At 37.7% G+C, this 13,461-nt stretch overlaps 1 protein-coding gene across 2 annotated transcripts; it reads right to left on the bottom strand.

Annotated features, from left to right (window-relative positions):
• Window positions 1–264: 264 nt before the first annotated feature.
• trpv4 (transient receptor potential cation channel, subfamily V, member 4) lies at window positions 265–13,149 on the bottom strand. 2 transcript variants are annotated; one of them, XM_042000608.1, is made up of 17 exons: window positions 12,889–13,149; window positions 11,604–11,686; window positions 10,569–11,017; window positions 9,822–9,997; window positions 8,579–8,731; window positions 7,664–7,804; window positions 6,192–6,490; window positions 5,900–6,079; window positions 5,274–5,432; window positions 4,017–4,109; window positions 3,826–3,899; window positions 3,336–3,501; window positions 3,185–3,251; window positions 2,695–2,999; window positions 2,003–2,130; window positions 1,605–1,726; window positions 265–1,486 (listed from the first exon to the last, which is right to left on the bottom strand). In XM_042000608.1, exons 2-17 carry the CDS (start codon window positions 11,610–11,612, stop codon window positions 1,386–1,388), a joined length of 2,622 nt encoding a protein of 873 aa, XP_041856542.1. In that variant the 5' UTR covers window positions 11,613–11,686; window positions 12,889–13,149; the 3' UTR covers window positions 265–1,385. The 2 variants fall into 2 exon arrangements, with proteins under 2 accessions (XP_041856542.1, XP_041856543.1); XM_042000609.1 differs by having other exon boundaries at window positions 12,881–12,905.
• Window positions 13,150–13,461: the final 312 nt, after the last annotated feature.

Below are 13,461 nucleotides of genomic sequence, written 5' to 3'. Positions count from 1 at the left end.
TTTTGTTTTTTTTTTAAATCCCATTACTGTTTCAATGTTTTGACCATTGTACTATTGTAATTATATTATTAAGTGTAATCTTATAAACATCATTCTCTCAAAACATTCAAAACATTGATTCTCTTATTATTTTTCCAACAAAATTAAAACAGTGCAAAGCATTTTTCCTTTTCCTAATGCAAACAATAAAGAATTAATAGAACTAATGTGTAGCAATTATAAAGAAAGAACTTAAATTTATGCAATATTTGAAAAAGAGACAGTTTATTGAATATGACCAGTATTTACTGTTCTGTGCAGCAATGTACAAACAATATAAAAATATATTGACCTGTTCCTGAAATGTAAACATGACCCGTGACCTGTAACCTACTTACTGTAGTAAAGTTGAGAAAAGGAACTGTTTGCCATGTAGCACAGTAACACAAACAAACATTCTCTCATGCAATTGATGCAATTCTAAAGATGGCTTATAGGGCAAAGAGCCAACTGCAATGAAAACGCTGCTGCAAATTGGAAGGGGTGGGGGGGGGGTACATAATAGCAAGAGACTAAGAGTTGATTATGCAAATACCCCAGCTGCAAAGGAACAATAACTTTGCAAATTCAAAGACAAACCATAACACTGAAGGCTATTGTCTTGCATTTGCATATTTGCTTGACAACTATAACCTGCTCATCATGCCCATCTTGTTCAGCATAACGCCTTTGTATTAATATAATAATGCGTACATCAGAAATTGGCACAGTGCATTGTTTCAGTTTAAAATGAAAGTCGGCAATCCATGCCTGAGCCCTTTAATGTAGTGTTTTTGATTAATACAGTAAGTAAGAAGGAAAGATAATATACTGCCTAACATAGATCTACTCTGTTTTTAAACTCATAAACCTTAAACCTGAAAACGCAAACATTTAAATGAGTATGTAGAGTATAATATTTAAGGCAAACACATCTTTTAAAATATGTGGTGAGGAAAGTTTAAAACTATTCTATAGATCTATAAATACATTTGGGGAAAGTAAGCTTTCATTTGCAGTACTAATGCATTGGCATAGTAACTACACTTTTTCTGGATATTAAAATGCTCATGATTCTGTTTTCTGCAAGAATATAAGAACAATATGAAATATTCTAATTGTTAAATCCCTGAGCGATCGCCCACTGATGTATGAAATGTACACAACATTGTAGAATCAGCTTTTGCACTTTTTTGTAATAACTGTTTGACACAGTTAACCTAACGTTAGCTCTCTTTGGTATCCTGCAAGTGCAGTATCAGTCAATATATTCCTTTTGAACAAAAGGCATATGAGTTGGTCAAATAGCCCCCTACAGAGGCATCTCATTGATACTGATGGCTTTCTTCACTAGTCCTGCTCAGGCTTCAGTGCCTGGATGTCAGTGGCTCCATCTCTATCACCTGATCATGAGGATGAGGACCTCTACTTAACTCCATCACCCGTGGGACCACTGTGGTCCAGCGATCTGCATAGGGATAAACAGAAATGCTTTTATCTGTATGAATGAATGTCAGTGTGGCCCACATTAGTAAACATTCTATTTGTTTGTGCAATTAATTAGGAGGATATAAAGAGAATCTCACCCCTCCTCAAGGCTTTGACACTCTGCTGCAGCCCATTGGTTTGGCTGGTCTCACTTTTGCCTGGATCCTCATTGATTATCGCCAGGTTCTGATTCCAGTGACACCAATTAACCTCGTCCACCCTGATAAGATAAGAACCTAATTAGGACAAATAACTGTTGAGTTGTGCCTATGAGTGATAGTTCATCTGCATACCTTTTTACATTTATATATCTGTTACAGTGTGTAGCCAGAATTTGAAGTAAAAAGAAAAAGTTTGGAAAAGATTTTTTGTAGCATGTGTTACAATGAAGCTTTGGTGAAAGTTCAACAAAGGAGATCTGATCCATCTTATTTTTTTTATACATGGCAGCCTGGGTATTAAATATCATCATATGATAATGGGTAATTAAAAATACCTGAAACACCAGCGTCGATCTGGTGTGTTATCGCAGCTCTTCCCCACAGTTACCATCTCCCCCACTCGGAAAAACTTGCGAAGGCAGACTGGGAATGAGCGCTCAATGTCCAAGATAGTCGTTGCCCACTGTATATAAAACATAATGTAAACAGCTGAAGTGAGTAGAAATCCTTATAACAGTGATTTGAACTTTTTAAACAAATTTCCAAGGTCATGAATTGTCTGGTGATACCCAGACTTAACAGACATTTGTGCATTTCAGAAATGGATTTGGGCTGCACAGTGGTAGGGTTCTCTTTGGGTACTTTGGCTTCCTCCCACCGTCTAATGACATGCATGTTATGTTAATTGGTCACTCCAGCCCCCCGCGACCCCAAATTGGACTAAGTGATATAGAAAACAGATGAAATAAAATGGATCCTTATGGAATTTTCCACGCTGAGAGTCTCCGCAGGTATGCTCTACCATTGTAAGCTCAAAATTTCTGTTTGGTTTCAAACTGAATATCTGTCACACTCATAGTATTTCTTTCAGAATCAGCTAACTTATTGTTCAGGACTAATTGTCAACATCAACTTATAAGTTTAAATGATAAGGTTGAGGGGTCACAATACAGTTATGAATCTATCTTTGCTTTTTAATAGAACAAAAATCCTTATGTTTAAGTTTAAATGGAAACTCTTTTGTCACCTGAAGCTTCCAGATCTTCTTGCTCTCCTTGGACACCTGCCCCACCGTCTCCCCCATCAAAGCAATCAACATGTTGAGTAGCAGCACAAATGTGAGAATGATATAAGTGACTAAGAGAATGAGAAAGACTTCTGGATACAGCGCATTCTCGATCATGTCCAGATCTCCCATCCCAATGGTCAACTTGAATAGGTCCAACAGGAAAGTACTAAAAGTGTCTGGATCTCTGCATTTGGGGTAGGTGGGACAGGCCCCATCACACACTGTGCCTGGTGGCGGACACACTGACAGCAGGGACACCAATGCTGTGGAAACACAGGCTTTTGTCTTAGATGTCAGTGAACAGGTACAGTAATATGTCAGAAAAAATAAAATAATTTACTTTCGGACTGAGACTGTGATATTATTCATGCAATTCTTTGATTTTTAAAGTATAAAGTTACAGATGGATTAGTAATAATGACTGAACAAAAGCAGCTTGTTAGCTCACCTGAAGCGTATCCAATCATGAAGAGCACATACACCAGCAGAAATCTGAAAATGTCTTTAAAAAGTATCTAAGAAGAAAAACAAAAAAAATGAAGTTACAACATGCTAAGCTGACTGAGTGTGCTGACTGTTTCTGGTGTTCACCATCTAACCTTCTGTATCATGATGCTGTAGGTGCCAGTGAGCTTCAGGCCTCTGGTGAAGTAAAGTGTGTTCATCCAGCCCAGGACAAGTGCAAACACCATCACAGAAATGTAGGCCTTAATGCCAGACAAGTAAAGAGCAGCCGTGATGATGATCAGTACAGAATAGATGAAGCTGAAGAGGACAGAAAATAGCTTTGTCAGTTATCTGGCTCTGTTGCTTAAGACATACATGAACGGTGAAAGATGTGGGAGGTATCATTTGGTATTTTCTCTAAACGTAAACATCAAAGCTAATGGTTCAAATTAACATGGGTCAGAAAGGTGCTCAACACCCTCTGCTCTATTGTTTGGATCATAATTTTAATTAAAGTATAAAACTATAAAAACATGACAGGGAAAAGCCTGAGAAATTAATCTGTTAAGAGAATGCAAAATATGCCTCAGGAAAAGTAATCAAAAGAAATATAGCAAGAGCCGCAAAAGGATGCAGTCTTACTACAGCAGCTGAAAGGATCCATCAATAAATAAAGATTTCACCCCAGGGCACTTTTTCAGGAAGACATCCTTAATCTATAAAAGAAAATGAAAAAGAGAAATGTTTCCATTGTGACACATCAGTGCTGTTATTACAGGTTTATTATAGAAAACTAAGACGGTGGTGACAATCACAACATAACAAACCCTTACATTTGTGAGGAAGAAGAAGATTCCTGATGCCAGTGTTACAAGCTCTCCTGTCATCCGTAAGTAGTCAGATGATGTGGTGTAGGGGTACGGAGGCTGAGAGAGGAAATATGAAGCTTATATGTGATGATGACTTCACAGATATTCAACTAAATCTCATCTGTACCAAACAACATGTGCAAAAAAATACACTGTGTTGAGAAACATTATAAACAAAAAAGTTGACTGGAAAAAATAGTGACGTAAAATGCTTGTAGTTTTGTGCCTATATCTTTTAATTTTCTCAGAAGTTAGAAGAAAAGCTTGGTAGCGAAAGCCAGAGCCAGCAGCTGGTTATCTTAGCTCATATTAGCATATCGTCTCCAATTAAATCATAACTTGCCATACTTTATATTGTGCTAACATATGTGTTAAATCTTCAACTTTAATTAGAGCCAGAATTTTGTTACTGCACTGCTTGGGGTAAGAGAGGATGAAATACATCTAAGTCATTTTATGGCATGAAAGGATTATTTTCATAGGGAAAAAACATGTATGATGGGCAGAGATGACTTTTGATCTGTTAAAAAAAATACCAGCATGTTAAAGAAGTAGTTAATTATAGCCACTGTCTGTATCTGTATATTAGATAAGACGTTACTGGCAGCTAAATGTTAGCTTTAGCTAGCATGAAAACAGACTATTTTATGGTAGACTGAGACAGTTCCTGAGGCAGCTCTGATGACATGCTGCAGTATTCTTCAGAATTACAAGAGTAAAATAAAAAAACATTCCTCAACGTATTAACACAAGCACCACAGTGACAACATAGTCTTTACAATACGATGCCTAAGCTAACCACCGAGCCTCCTAAAATAATAGCCTAAGTAATTTTTTTTTCAAGTTTCTTCTTAAAACCACAAAAAACTGATTTCTTTTAGATATTTAGTTCAGTTTTTTAGTGTGTTTTTTGGTAAAACTTAAAAATTGCTTACTAACAGCTTATTAAGTCTTCTACTGTATAAAAACAACATGTGGGTTCATATTAACAAAGTTAAAACTACATTAAATTGTATCTTAACAGAAATGGGCAGATGTTGCAAATTGGATGTACTTCTAATTTCCCTCTGGGACAAATAAAGTATGTCATTTCATTACACCTCATATTTGTGACCTACATAAACACCAAGAATGTACAGTATACTTATATCATATATCCACCAACATGTTCATGTGGTGCAAAAATTTATTCCCATTCATTTACAGTAATTTAACACCCACCGTTTCTTGTGTTGGGTGGTAATAAGCCACCAAGGTGAAGATGATCATGGTGGTGAGGTAGGAAACCACGCTGATGTAAAAAGTTACTGCAGCAAACTTCTGCCATTTGGCCCTCAGCAGCTCATTGATGGGCTCCACAGCCAGCATCTCATGGCGGTTCTGTCAACAGGACCAGAAATAAAAACACATAGTCTGATAAATATAAAATAACAATAAGAAATCCTGACATTTTACACATAGAACATTTTAATGAACTTTATGCATGTTTTGTATGTTTATGCTGCTACACCTGAAAGGAAACAATCCACATTTTAAGGCTTCTAAATAAACACAACAGACAACCATCAGGAGCACCTGTGGGGAGAAAAAATGAACACAACAGCAAACAGTAAACATGTGGCCAAATAGCTCAGTTTGTAGACCATGCAGGAGACCAGAGTTGAAGTTCCCAGGGGACAAATAATAACACCTTCCAGTTGGGTTAGGCAAAACCGTTAATGCTACTGCCTAAACAATGTAAGTTGCTTTGGATAAAAGTGTCTGGTAAATAACTGTTATGTGTGTCTTTTAATATTCTGATAGTGAATCAACATTTCATCTTCAGCTATTTGACAAGCTTTACTCACCTCATTGCGACTGTTGTAGACAAGGATTTCCAGCACAGATGGCTCCTCTCCACACGTATCCAGTGAAGACAGGTCATAGAGAGAGGAGTACACTGGACCATAAGCCCAGTCTTTAAACTTACGTGACAGATGACGAACTTCTTCATCTTTAATCTCACGTCGGATAATGTGTTGGAAAACCTAGAGGAATATGGAGAAGATGACCTAATAAACTTTTATTTGAGCACAGTAATCTAGAAAATAAATATGGCAATGACCACATTAGTTTGTAAATGTATCTATGTAAATTTACCCCTATTTTGCCAAGTTTGGCAGCCATCATGAGAGGTGACATGCCGTCATTGTTGAGTATTGTCTCAAGGTTGCAGTCTGGATAGAGCTTGGTACACTTAATTAGCAGCAGGTCATACATCTTTGTAAGGAAACGGGTGTTGTCCTTGGTGTTGTCTGCTATGTGCACTAGCGCGTGCAAGACTGTGTTCCCACGTGAATCCTGCCGTCGCAAGTCAGCCTTCTTGTGAGTGTTCTCTGTCAGGTAGTGCACTATGTCAGGTTGGTTAGTGCATGCAGCCAAAGAGAGAGGCAGCTCACCTGGGCAAACAAATAAAGCACTTACTTAAACCTGAAATCACAAGAAATTAATAGAACTGTATTTGAGGATAGAATTACGCCAATCACCAGGAGGGTTAATTAAGAACTGTAGCTTCACAAAGCATACTAAACATGGATGAAAGATCTGACTTAAATCCCCACCATGAAAGCAGCACAATTAGAGGGAGGGGCCCACAGTGCCAAAAGCAGCTGCTGAAAGTGAGCCGTTGCCATGGGTGACAGATTACTTTGTCACCTCACATAGAAACGCTCCTCTTCATGGATTTGCACGGGTGCACGCAGAGAGTTAGTGTGAGTCTAAATCCCATTAGCCATCAGCACTGCCAGGTTCCTGTTCACCTCGCTGCAAAGCTCCACAGCAAATTACTCACACTGTGCCCAGACACGTCTGGGAATGACAGCCATGCTAAGTGAAAATAGGAATAATTTCCTCTGTGATGAAAGAGGCATATTATACTTGATTGCAATCAAATGACAAATTGTTAAATTTGGGTTGGGTAAAAAAATTAATAGACCTCATAAGACTCCAGAATCTATCTTTGTTTTTAGTAGAGATATTTGACTGGACTGTCATTGCTGAAATAAAACATTTGCCAGCAGAGGGAAGTATTGAGCTTAGTTTATAACCCCTGATTTCTCTGTTCTTTCTGTGTAAAAGTCAGACAGGCACTCCACACCGGCAGAGGATGTTTGCTTTTCCTAACTGCAGAACACAGACACCTTTCACTGGACACACTACTTGAACACATGAAATAATGCTTGTCTTCTCGTGTGTTGTTGGAGCATTTCTACTGACCATTTCTCATGCAATGCTTCAAAAACATTTGGGTATAAGGTGTAGCTCACCTCAGCAATATCCTGACTGCATCAGTCCAGAAAAAAACTAGTCAAATTAAAAAAGGGTCAAAGGGGTGGGGTGTAATGTTGCTTCCTTTCTTTGTGGCAACCGGGGCGTCTTTACCCAAAAAATGTTCCATGACTTAATAGTTTGATCTTTGCAATTGCACAACACACAGATGTCCACTCTAAGTTACAGTAAAAGACCAAATAACCACTTGTAAGCAAAAATGTAAGAGTGGAAAATGAAAGTAGAAGTACAATTAAAGCTGCTGTAAAAAACAACTTTTTTTTGGGTCTGATAAAAGTCAGTACCAAAGTAAAAGTAGCCGCCTTCATCTCTGGGCTGGAAGAAGCGTCCCCTTGCCTGAGCATGAACATCTGCTCCCATCTCCATCAGCAGCTTCACATACTGCTTACAGCGTCGCTCGATGGCGATGTGGAGTGCCGTCTGGCCTATCAATGACAAACAACACACAAAAGTTACTGCATTTTGTTGTGTTGAACTGAAAACATACCAAACAAAAGTTATTTGCCAAAATGAGATGAAATCAAAGACATTAAAGTGTTTAACTTAATTATTTTGACCAGAATTCTGCAAGCAAGGTTACACAAGAAAAAACTATGGGTGTTGAGAAATAAGAAAACAAATTTACTGAATGCTTTGCAGGGATATATATATATATATATATATATATATATATATATATATATATATATATATATATATATATATATATATATATATGATGTTTATGTGGGTCTAAACCCAAAGAATTTACACTCTTAAGCATTTTACATTTTATCATAAAAATGTACAGACAATTACAAGCTGCTGGAGATTATATAAACTGGCAAATGTTGGTTAATAATGAATTTTAAGTAGCAGATTGTTAATACTACAAGTTGAAAAACGATTTTAGAACCAGTATGGGTCCAAAGGATGAAATCTAAACAAATGAAGCCTGGATGTTGTCATTTACAGGCTATAAACATACATCCTGTAAATACATTCCTATTCTCTGTGTTGGGGCCGTCTCCTTACACTGACACACAGACAGCAGCCCTCAATAAAACAGAGTCTCTGTCAGCTTCAAGCCAGTAAAAATAAGCAGGATCACGCTGTCAAAACTGCTAATGTCCAAGTCATAATGTGTTTCCATTACAGTTTATTTTCCATTACAAAGTTTGATGTCACAGCATGTGGACATCATGAGGTTACTTTCGTACCTCTGTAGTAGACGTCCCTGAAAGGTGTATTTATGAACTCTCTGAGGTTTCCAGTCTTCTCTGCTATGTCCACCAGTAGTGGGATGGTGTTGTTCTGACCACCATAGAGGTTCAGCAGGGCTTTAGGCAGACACGTCTTACCTGTAGAAGGTTCTGGTGGATATAAACAAAGAAAAAAATTAGACCAAAACAGGTTTTTTTTTTTTTTTTTTTTTTTTTTGGTTGATTGGACAATTGATGTTTCTTTGTTTCTTCCCATAAAAGTTATACAATGGCCCAACTTCCCCCTGACACAGTCCTGTCCACATATAAAATAAAACCCATTGCCTGTTACACATCATTTTATAGGCAAAAGCTGGTTGCTGGTACATGTTTTAGGTACTGGTAACCTCGATAATCCTCTTGTACGGTGAATATATATTTTCTTCTTTCTCATTGGTAAGTGCTTTAATTACAACTAAACATTAAAATTAGTTCAATCTGACACTAACTAAATAAAAAAGATATTTCACAAATTACTGCTGTAAGTCAGTTTGTCTGACATGACATGATCCTTAGTCTCAGTACTCATTTCTATCAGATAAACTTAAGTATACATGATTGTATAATTAGCAGTTATGTTTAGAAATGACTTTTTAACAAAGTGACACTTCAGCTGTCACTTTGACTGACACATTATGAACACGTATATTTTCTCTCTGCATAAGTATTCTCTAGAGTGAAATGTGACTTCCTGTTGGTCCTGTAAGTGTAGTGACAATGGGTTTACAATGAAAGAAGAAAGACATATTTTCAGGACTGTAACATTCACCAAAGTGTTAAAGATTTTATAGTAATAAACTGTTTAAATAGGGATCAAACAAGCTCTTCACTTTCAGTACATAAGTAGAAACCTAAAGCCAGATTTAACTCTCTCACAGAGTCCGCAGTTTGCTGTGATTTCTCTCTGCTCACTGATACAAGCCTAGGACAACTTTGCAGACACACACAAGGAGTTTTCCTTTGGCAGGCCTTTCTACCTCTGGATAAAGACTTACAACATTTTCTTTCTCACATCCTCTGAGTCAAAAATAAGCACAAAAAGAGGGTGGAGGGACACAGAAGGTCAAAGTTCAAGAGGCCAGAAGATAAGACTGAGTTTCCTCTTTATAGCAAACAACAAACTTTAACTTTTAGAGTCAGAAAATGGATAGAAATGGTTTTGTTTTTTTAAAGTGAGATAACTGGGAACTCAACATTTTACCTCTAAACTCCTCATCTGTTAACCTCTTCCCTTGATTTTGCAGGTACTCCAAAAGGCCCTCAAGGGCCTCATGGTCTCCATGTGACACACAGTCGAACAGTAGAGAGCGGTTGAATATTTTCATTACTTTTGGTGGGTCGGAGCTTTGATCGTCGTCACATGATGCCTCAGTTTTACTAAGAGGACAAAGAAATATGACTTGATGTTAAACCACACTGTACACACATGAAGATGACTATGTAAAAGCAGAGATACCCCATGAATCCACAATTTCTATTTACTCCTCATTGACAAAAAATGAAAAATTAAACAGATAAATGTACACACTAAGCAAACACCAACACTCCTGAGCACCCTGATAAATGGTCTTCTTTATACTTGGGGCAGGTAGAGCAGCTTAGAACAGGCAGCAGCCAAGTATATTACCTCAACGGCTGCAGAGAAACTAACAACATTCTCTCTGTTTGGTCTGGGAATGACTTGAATGGAGGACTGAATTGCCCACAGTATACCTCTTCATGTGGCACACCTCTGTCTACAAAGCTACAGCTCAGGAGGTTTTTGTTTAATGACAGATTTTTTCCAAACCAGTCACTTCACCCTTGAAAAAAAATCCAGTAAAGGTTTTCAAGTGCAAAGGGAAAAAAAAGGCAAATACCTAAACCAAGAAAATAAAAGGTCACAGAATCATAAAACCCTGGAAACACACAGGTTGTGCAGTGTACAGACAGTAAAGGCTCTTCTCACCCTCTTGGGACCTTCTTCCTGCGTCTTTTCTGGTTGCTTTGCCTTCCATAGGTACCATAATCAAAGAGTGAGTCCATGGGAGCTTTCTTAGGGCCTGGAACCACATTTGACTCGTATATGGTGGATTCCAGTAGGTCCATTGGGTTAGAAATTCCCTTTTTGAAAGCACCCTGGAACTTCATCCGCAGGTTTTGTCTGCTGTCTGTGGGCTGCGTGGGCTGGACCAGTTCTGGGACTGAATCCTGACTCGTGTCCTGAACTGACTGGGAACCATCTTCACTCTCAAACAGGTGTGAGAGGTGAGAAAGGGGGAAAGGTGCATCACCCTCAGCCTGAGCAGCCACACCATCTCCAGAGTCCTCAGACGGAGCAGCTCTGGCAGAATCAGAACCAAGGGTGTCGGCCTTGGAGAAGACAAGGTGGCACCTTTTAAGGAGAGCAGAACGGCCCTGGAAAAATAACAGTGACGTGCAGAATAAAGCATTTTTAGTTGGTGATGGGACAGTACTTTATAAGAAAAATAATTCTTAATCTCTTCATTTCTTTTACATACTTTGTTCATGACTTTAATATTTGACTCATGGATCTTCCCATTTTATTGTTCTTGATTTAAATATATACATCCTCACTTTAAGTCTTGCATGTGCTCTTGCTTATCTATGTAGCATACAGGAAAAGATGTGATACATCCTAAATTATGGTAGGCCTGATCAATCTCCAGGTCACATAAGGAAGAAGGAAAGAGGAGATAGCAACTGCAGTGGATTTTTATCATAGCTGATGTTATCTTGTAGTTAAATATGATTTGTCAAAACGGTGTGATGGCAACCTCAAAAAACCCTTAACTATAAGTTTACACAATGAAAGAAATCTTCTTAAACAGCAAAGACAGTGTAGGATTATTTACATTCGTCAAAAGGATGAACAAATGTATCCAAATAATCAAACTAATATTTAAATTTTGAGAAACGGTGTCTCTGAAAAGTTCAACTTTTAGTCCAGAGTGAATACAGTTGACATTTAACCCTTCAGTACCTCATTCATCCCTTTTTTTCACAATGAGGCTCAAAATTCCTCTTCAAGGGAGACTGGAAATTATGATGAAGCTTGTAGGAGCTCTGCCAAACAAAAAGAGAAACAGCATGTAAAATACGAAAAAAGAAAAACAAATAGAAACGTCTGCTTTTTCTAAACAATTATATATATATATATATATATATATATATATATATATATATATATATATATATATATATATATATATATATATATATGTGTGTGTGTGTGTGTGTGTGTGTGTGTTTATTTTTATTTATTTATTTAAAGCCTAACCAAGGACTGATGGATAAACCAGCACGAGTCTGGGCTCTCAGGCAGAATCAAACTACTTGTCAACACTGAATTTAAAACACCCATCTATTTTCTCACTACGTGACTCTTTTATTGCTCCAGCTTCCCTGAACATGTATTTTTCCGCTACCCTATACTCTGACAAGATAATATGCACTACATGAACTTCCTCTCCAGCTAAAGATTTTCCTGAGTTTGGTGTTGACACTGACAACCTATCTAAGCTACACTTTGCAGCAAAGGAGCAACACAAATAGGGTAGCTGGGGTCCCACAAAAGGGAGTGGAATGACTCACAACTCTGTCTGACAGGGATTATCATGCCTTTACACTTCAGCGGGCATCTGATAGTGAAAAGACAGAAGACCCAAGAGAGGCTGCCCTTGATAAACTGTTAAGTCAGACTGAGAAATATAAAATTATTTAGTGGATTTGTGTGAAAGCAGAAAGAACTCATTGTCAGAGTGACAGTGTTATCGTATGATATTCACTTGTTGGTTTGAGAAAGTGGATTCCACTGTGAAAGTATGCAAATTTGAGTGACCCTAATGCCTCTTCAGAGATCAGGAAATTCCTGCTCTGCCACTGCTGATGTGACATCACCCAGAGGTGGAGGAAGGGTGGGAGAAGGAGGAACCAGGCAAGGAGTTGAAGATGTTAAGGGCTTTACAGCTAATATCCTATAAATACTAAATAATATATAAGTAGTAGACATTTATATTTAAAAAAGCCTACTTTGTGCTTCCTCTATTAAATTCTAATAAATAAATTCTATCTAATAAATAAAGTGACAACTTCTTAAAATAAGAAAAATATTTATAATTTTTCCTTAGGGATTATTATTATTATTTAGTAAAAAGCATAATACACACATTTCTACATGGAATTATCAGAAAGTCCGCATTGAAGTAACACATACAAAGGATAATTATCTACAATCATTTTTTAGATAAAAGTACCTACAAACTTGCCTTGCTTTAAACAGCTGATCCATCTTCCCTTTTAAAATTCTCCGCGGTTTTTTTCCATAGTTTGAAAGTCCTCAAACGTATTTCCAAGCTACTGCAGAGCTCAATCTGGCCGTCTCCTCAGCTTTAATATGACTCGAGCCTAATGAAAGGGGTCAAACTAAAAACTGCTGCCCTGTTTTATGTGTCCGGCCGCCGTCCATCAGAACAACGGATGCTTTCACTGATTTTGGGTGGGACAAAGTGACCACTACCTTGCCTCAAAGCTGGAGCCAACGCGGAAGCACAAGGTGCAGTACCACTCGTGGCCGCTAGAGGCTGACTTTATAAATGTAAAGTTCTGAAGAAGACTGGTTCAAGTTAGTGACATCAAAACTTCCTCCTTATTCCTGGAAGGACAAAGACAAGTTCGTACAGTTCACATTACATCATAAGGGTTTGTGGTTATGACAGGATGTCATAAGGGAATCAGTGTAAAAACATAGTTTCTTTTCTTTCACTTTTCACTCATAAGATTTGTCTAATTCATCAGCAGAGTTAATAAATGGCCTTCTTTTCTGCTCTTGCTGCTGAAGG

Source organism: Melanotaenia boesemani, chromosome 11 (genome assembly GCF_017639745.1).
Source record: "Melanotaenia boesemani isolate fMelBoe1 chromosome 11, fMelBoe1.pri, whole genome shotgun sequence".
NCBI classification, from domain to species: Eukaryota; Metazoa; Chordata; class Actinopteri; order Atheriniformes; family Melanotaeniidae; genus Melanotaenia; species Melanotaenia boesemani.
Note: the sequence above shows the minus strand (reverse complement) of the source record. Positions and strands in the feature narration are given on the sequence as shown.

What these genes read in the sequence shown, in the direction of transcription:
- trpv4 (XM_042000608.1), bottom strand. An exon ending in CAGGGACGTCTACTACAGAG is followed by an intron (nt 7,805 to 8,578) that starts GTACGAAAGTAA and finishes TGTCATTGATAG; the next exon opens with GCCAGACGGCACTCCACATC. An exon ending in CATGATTGGATACGCTTCAG is followed by an intron (nt 3,000 to 3,184) that starts GTGAGCTAACAA and finishes GTGTTTCCACAG; the next exon opens with CATTGGTGTCCCTGCTGTCA.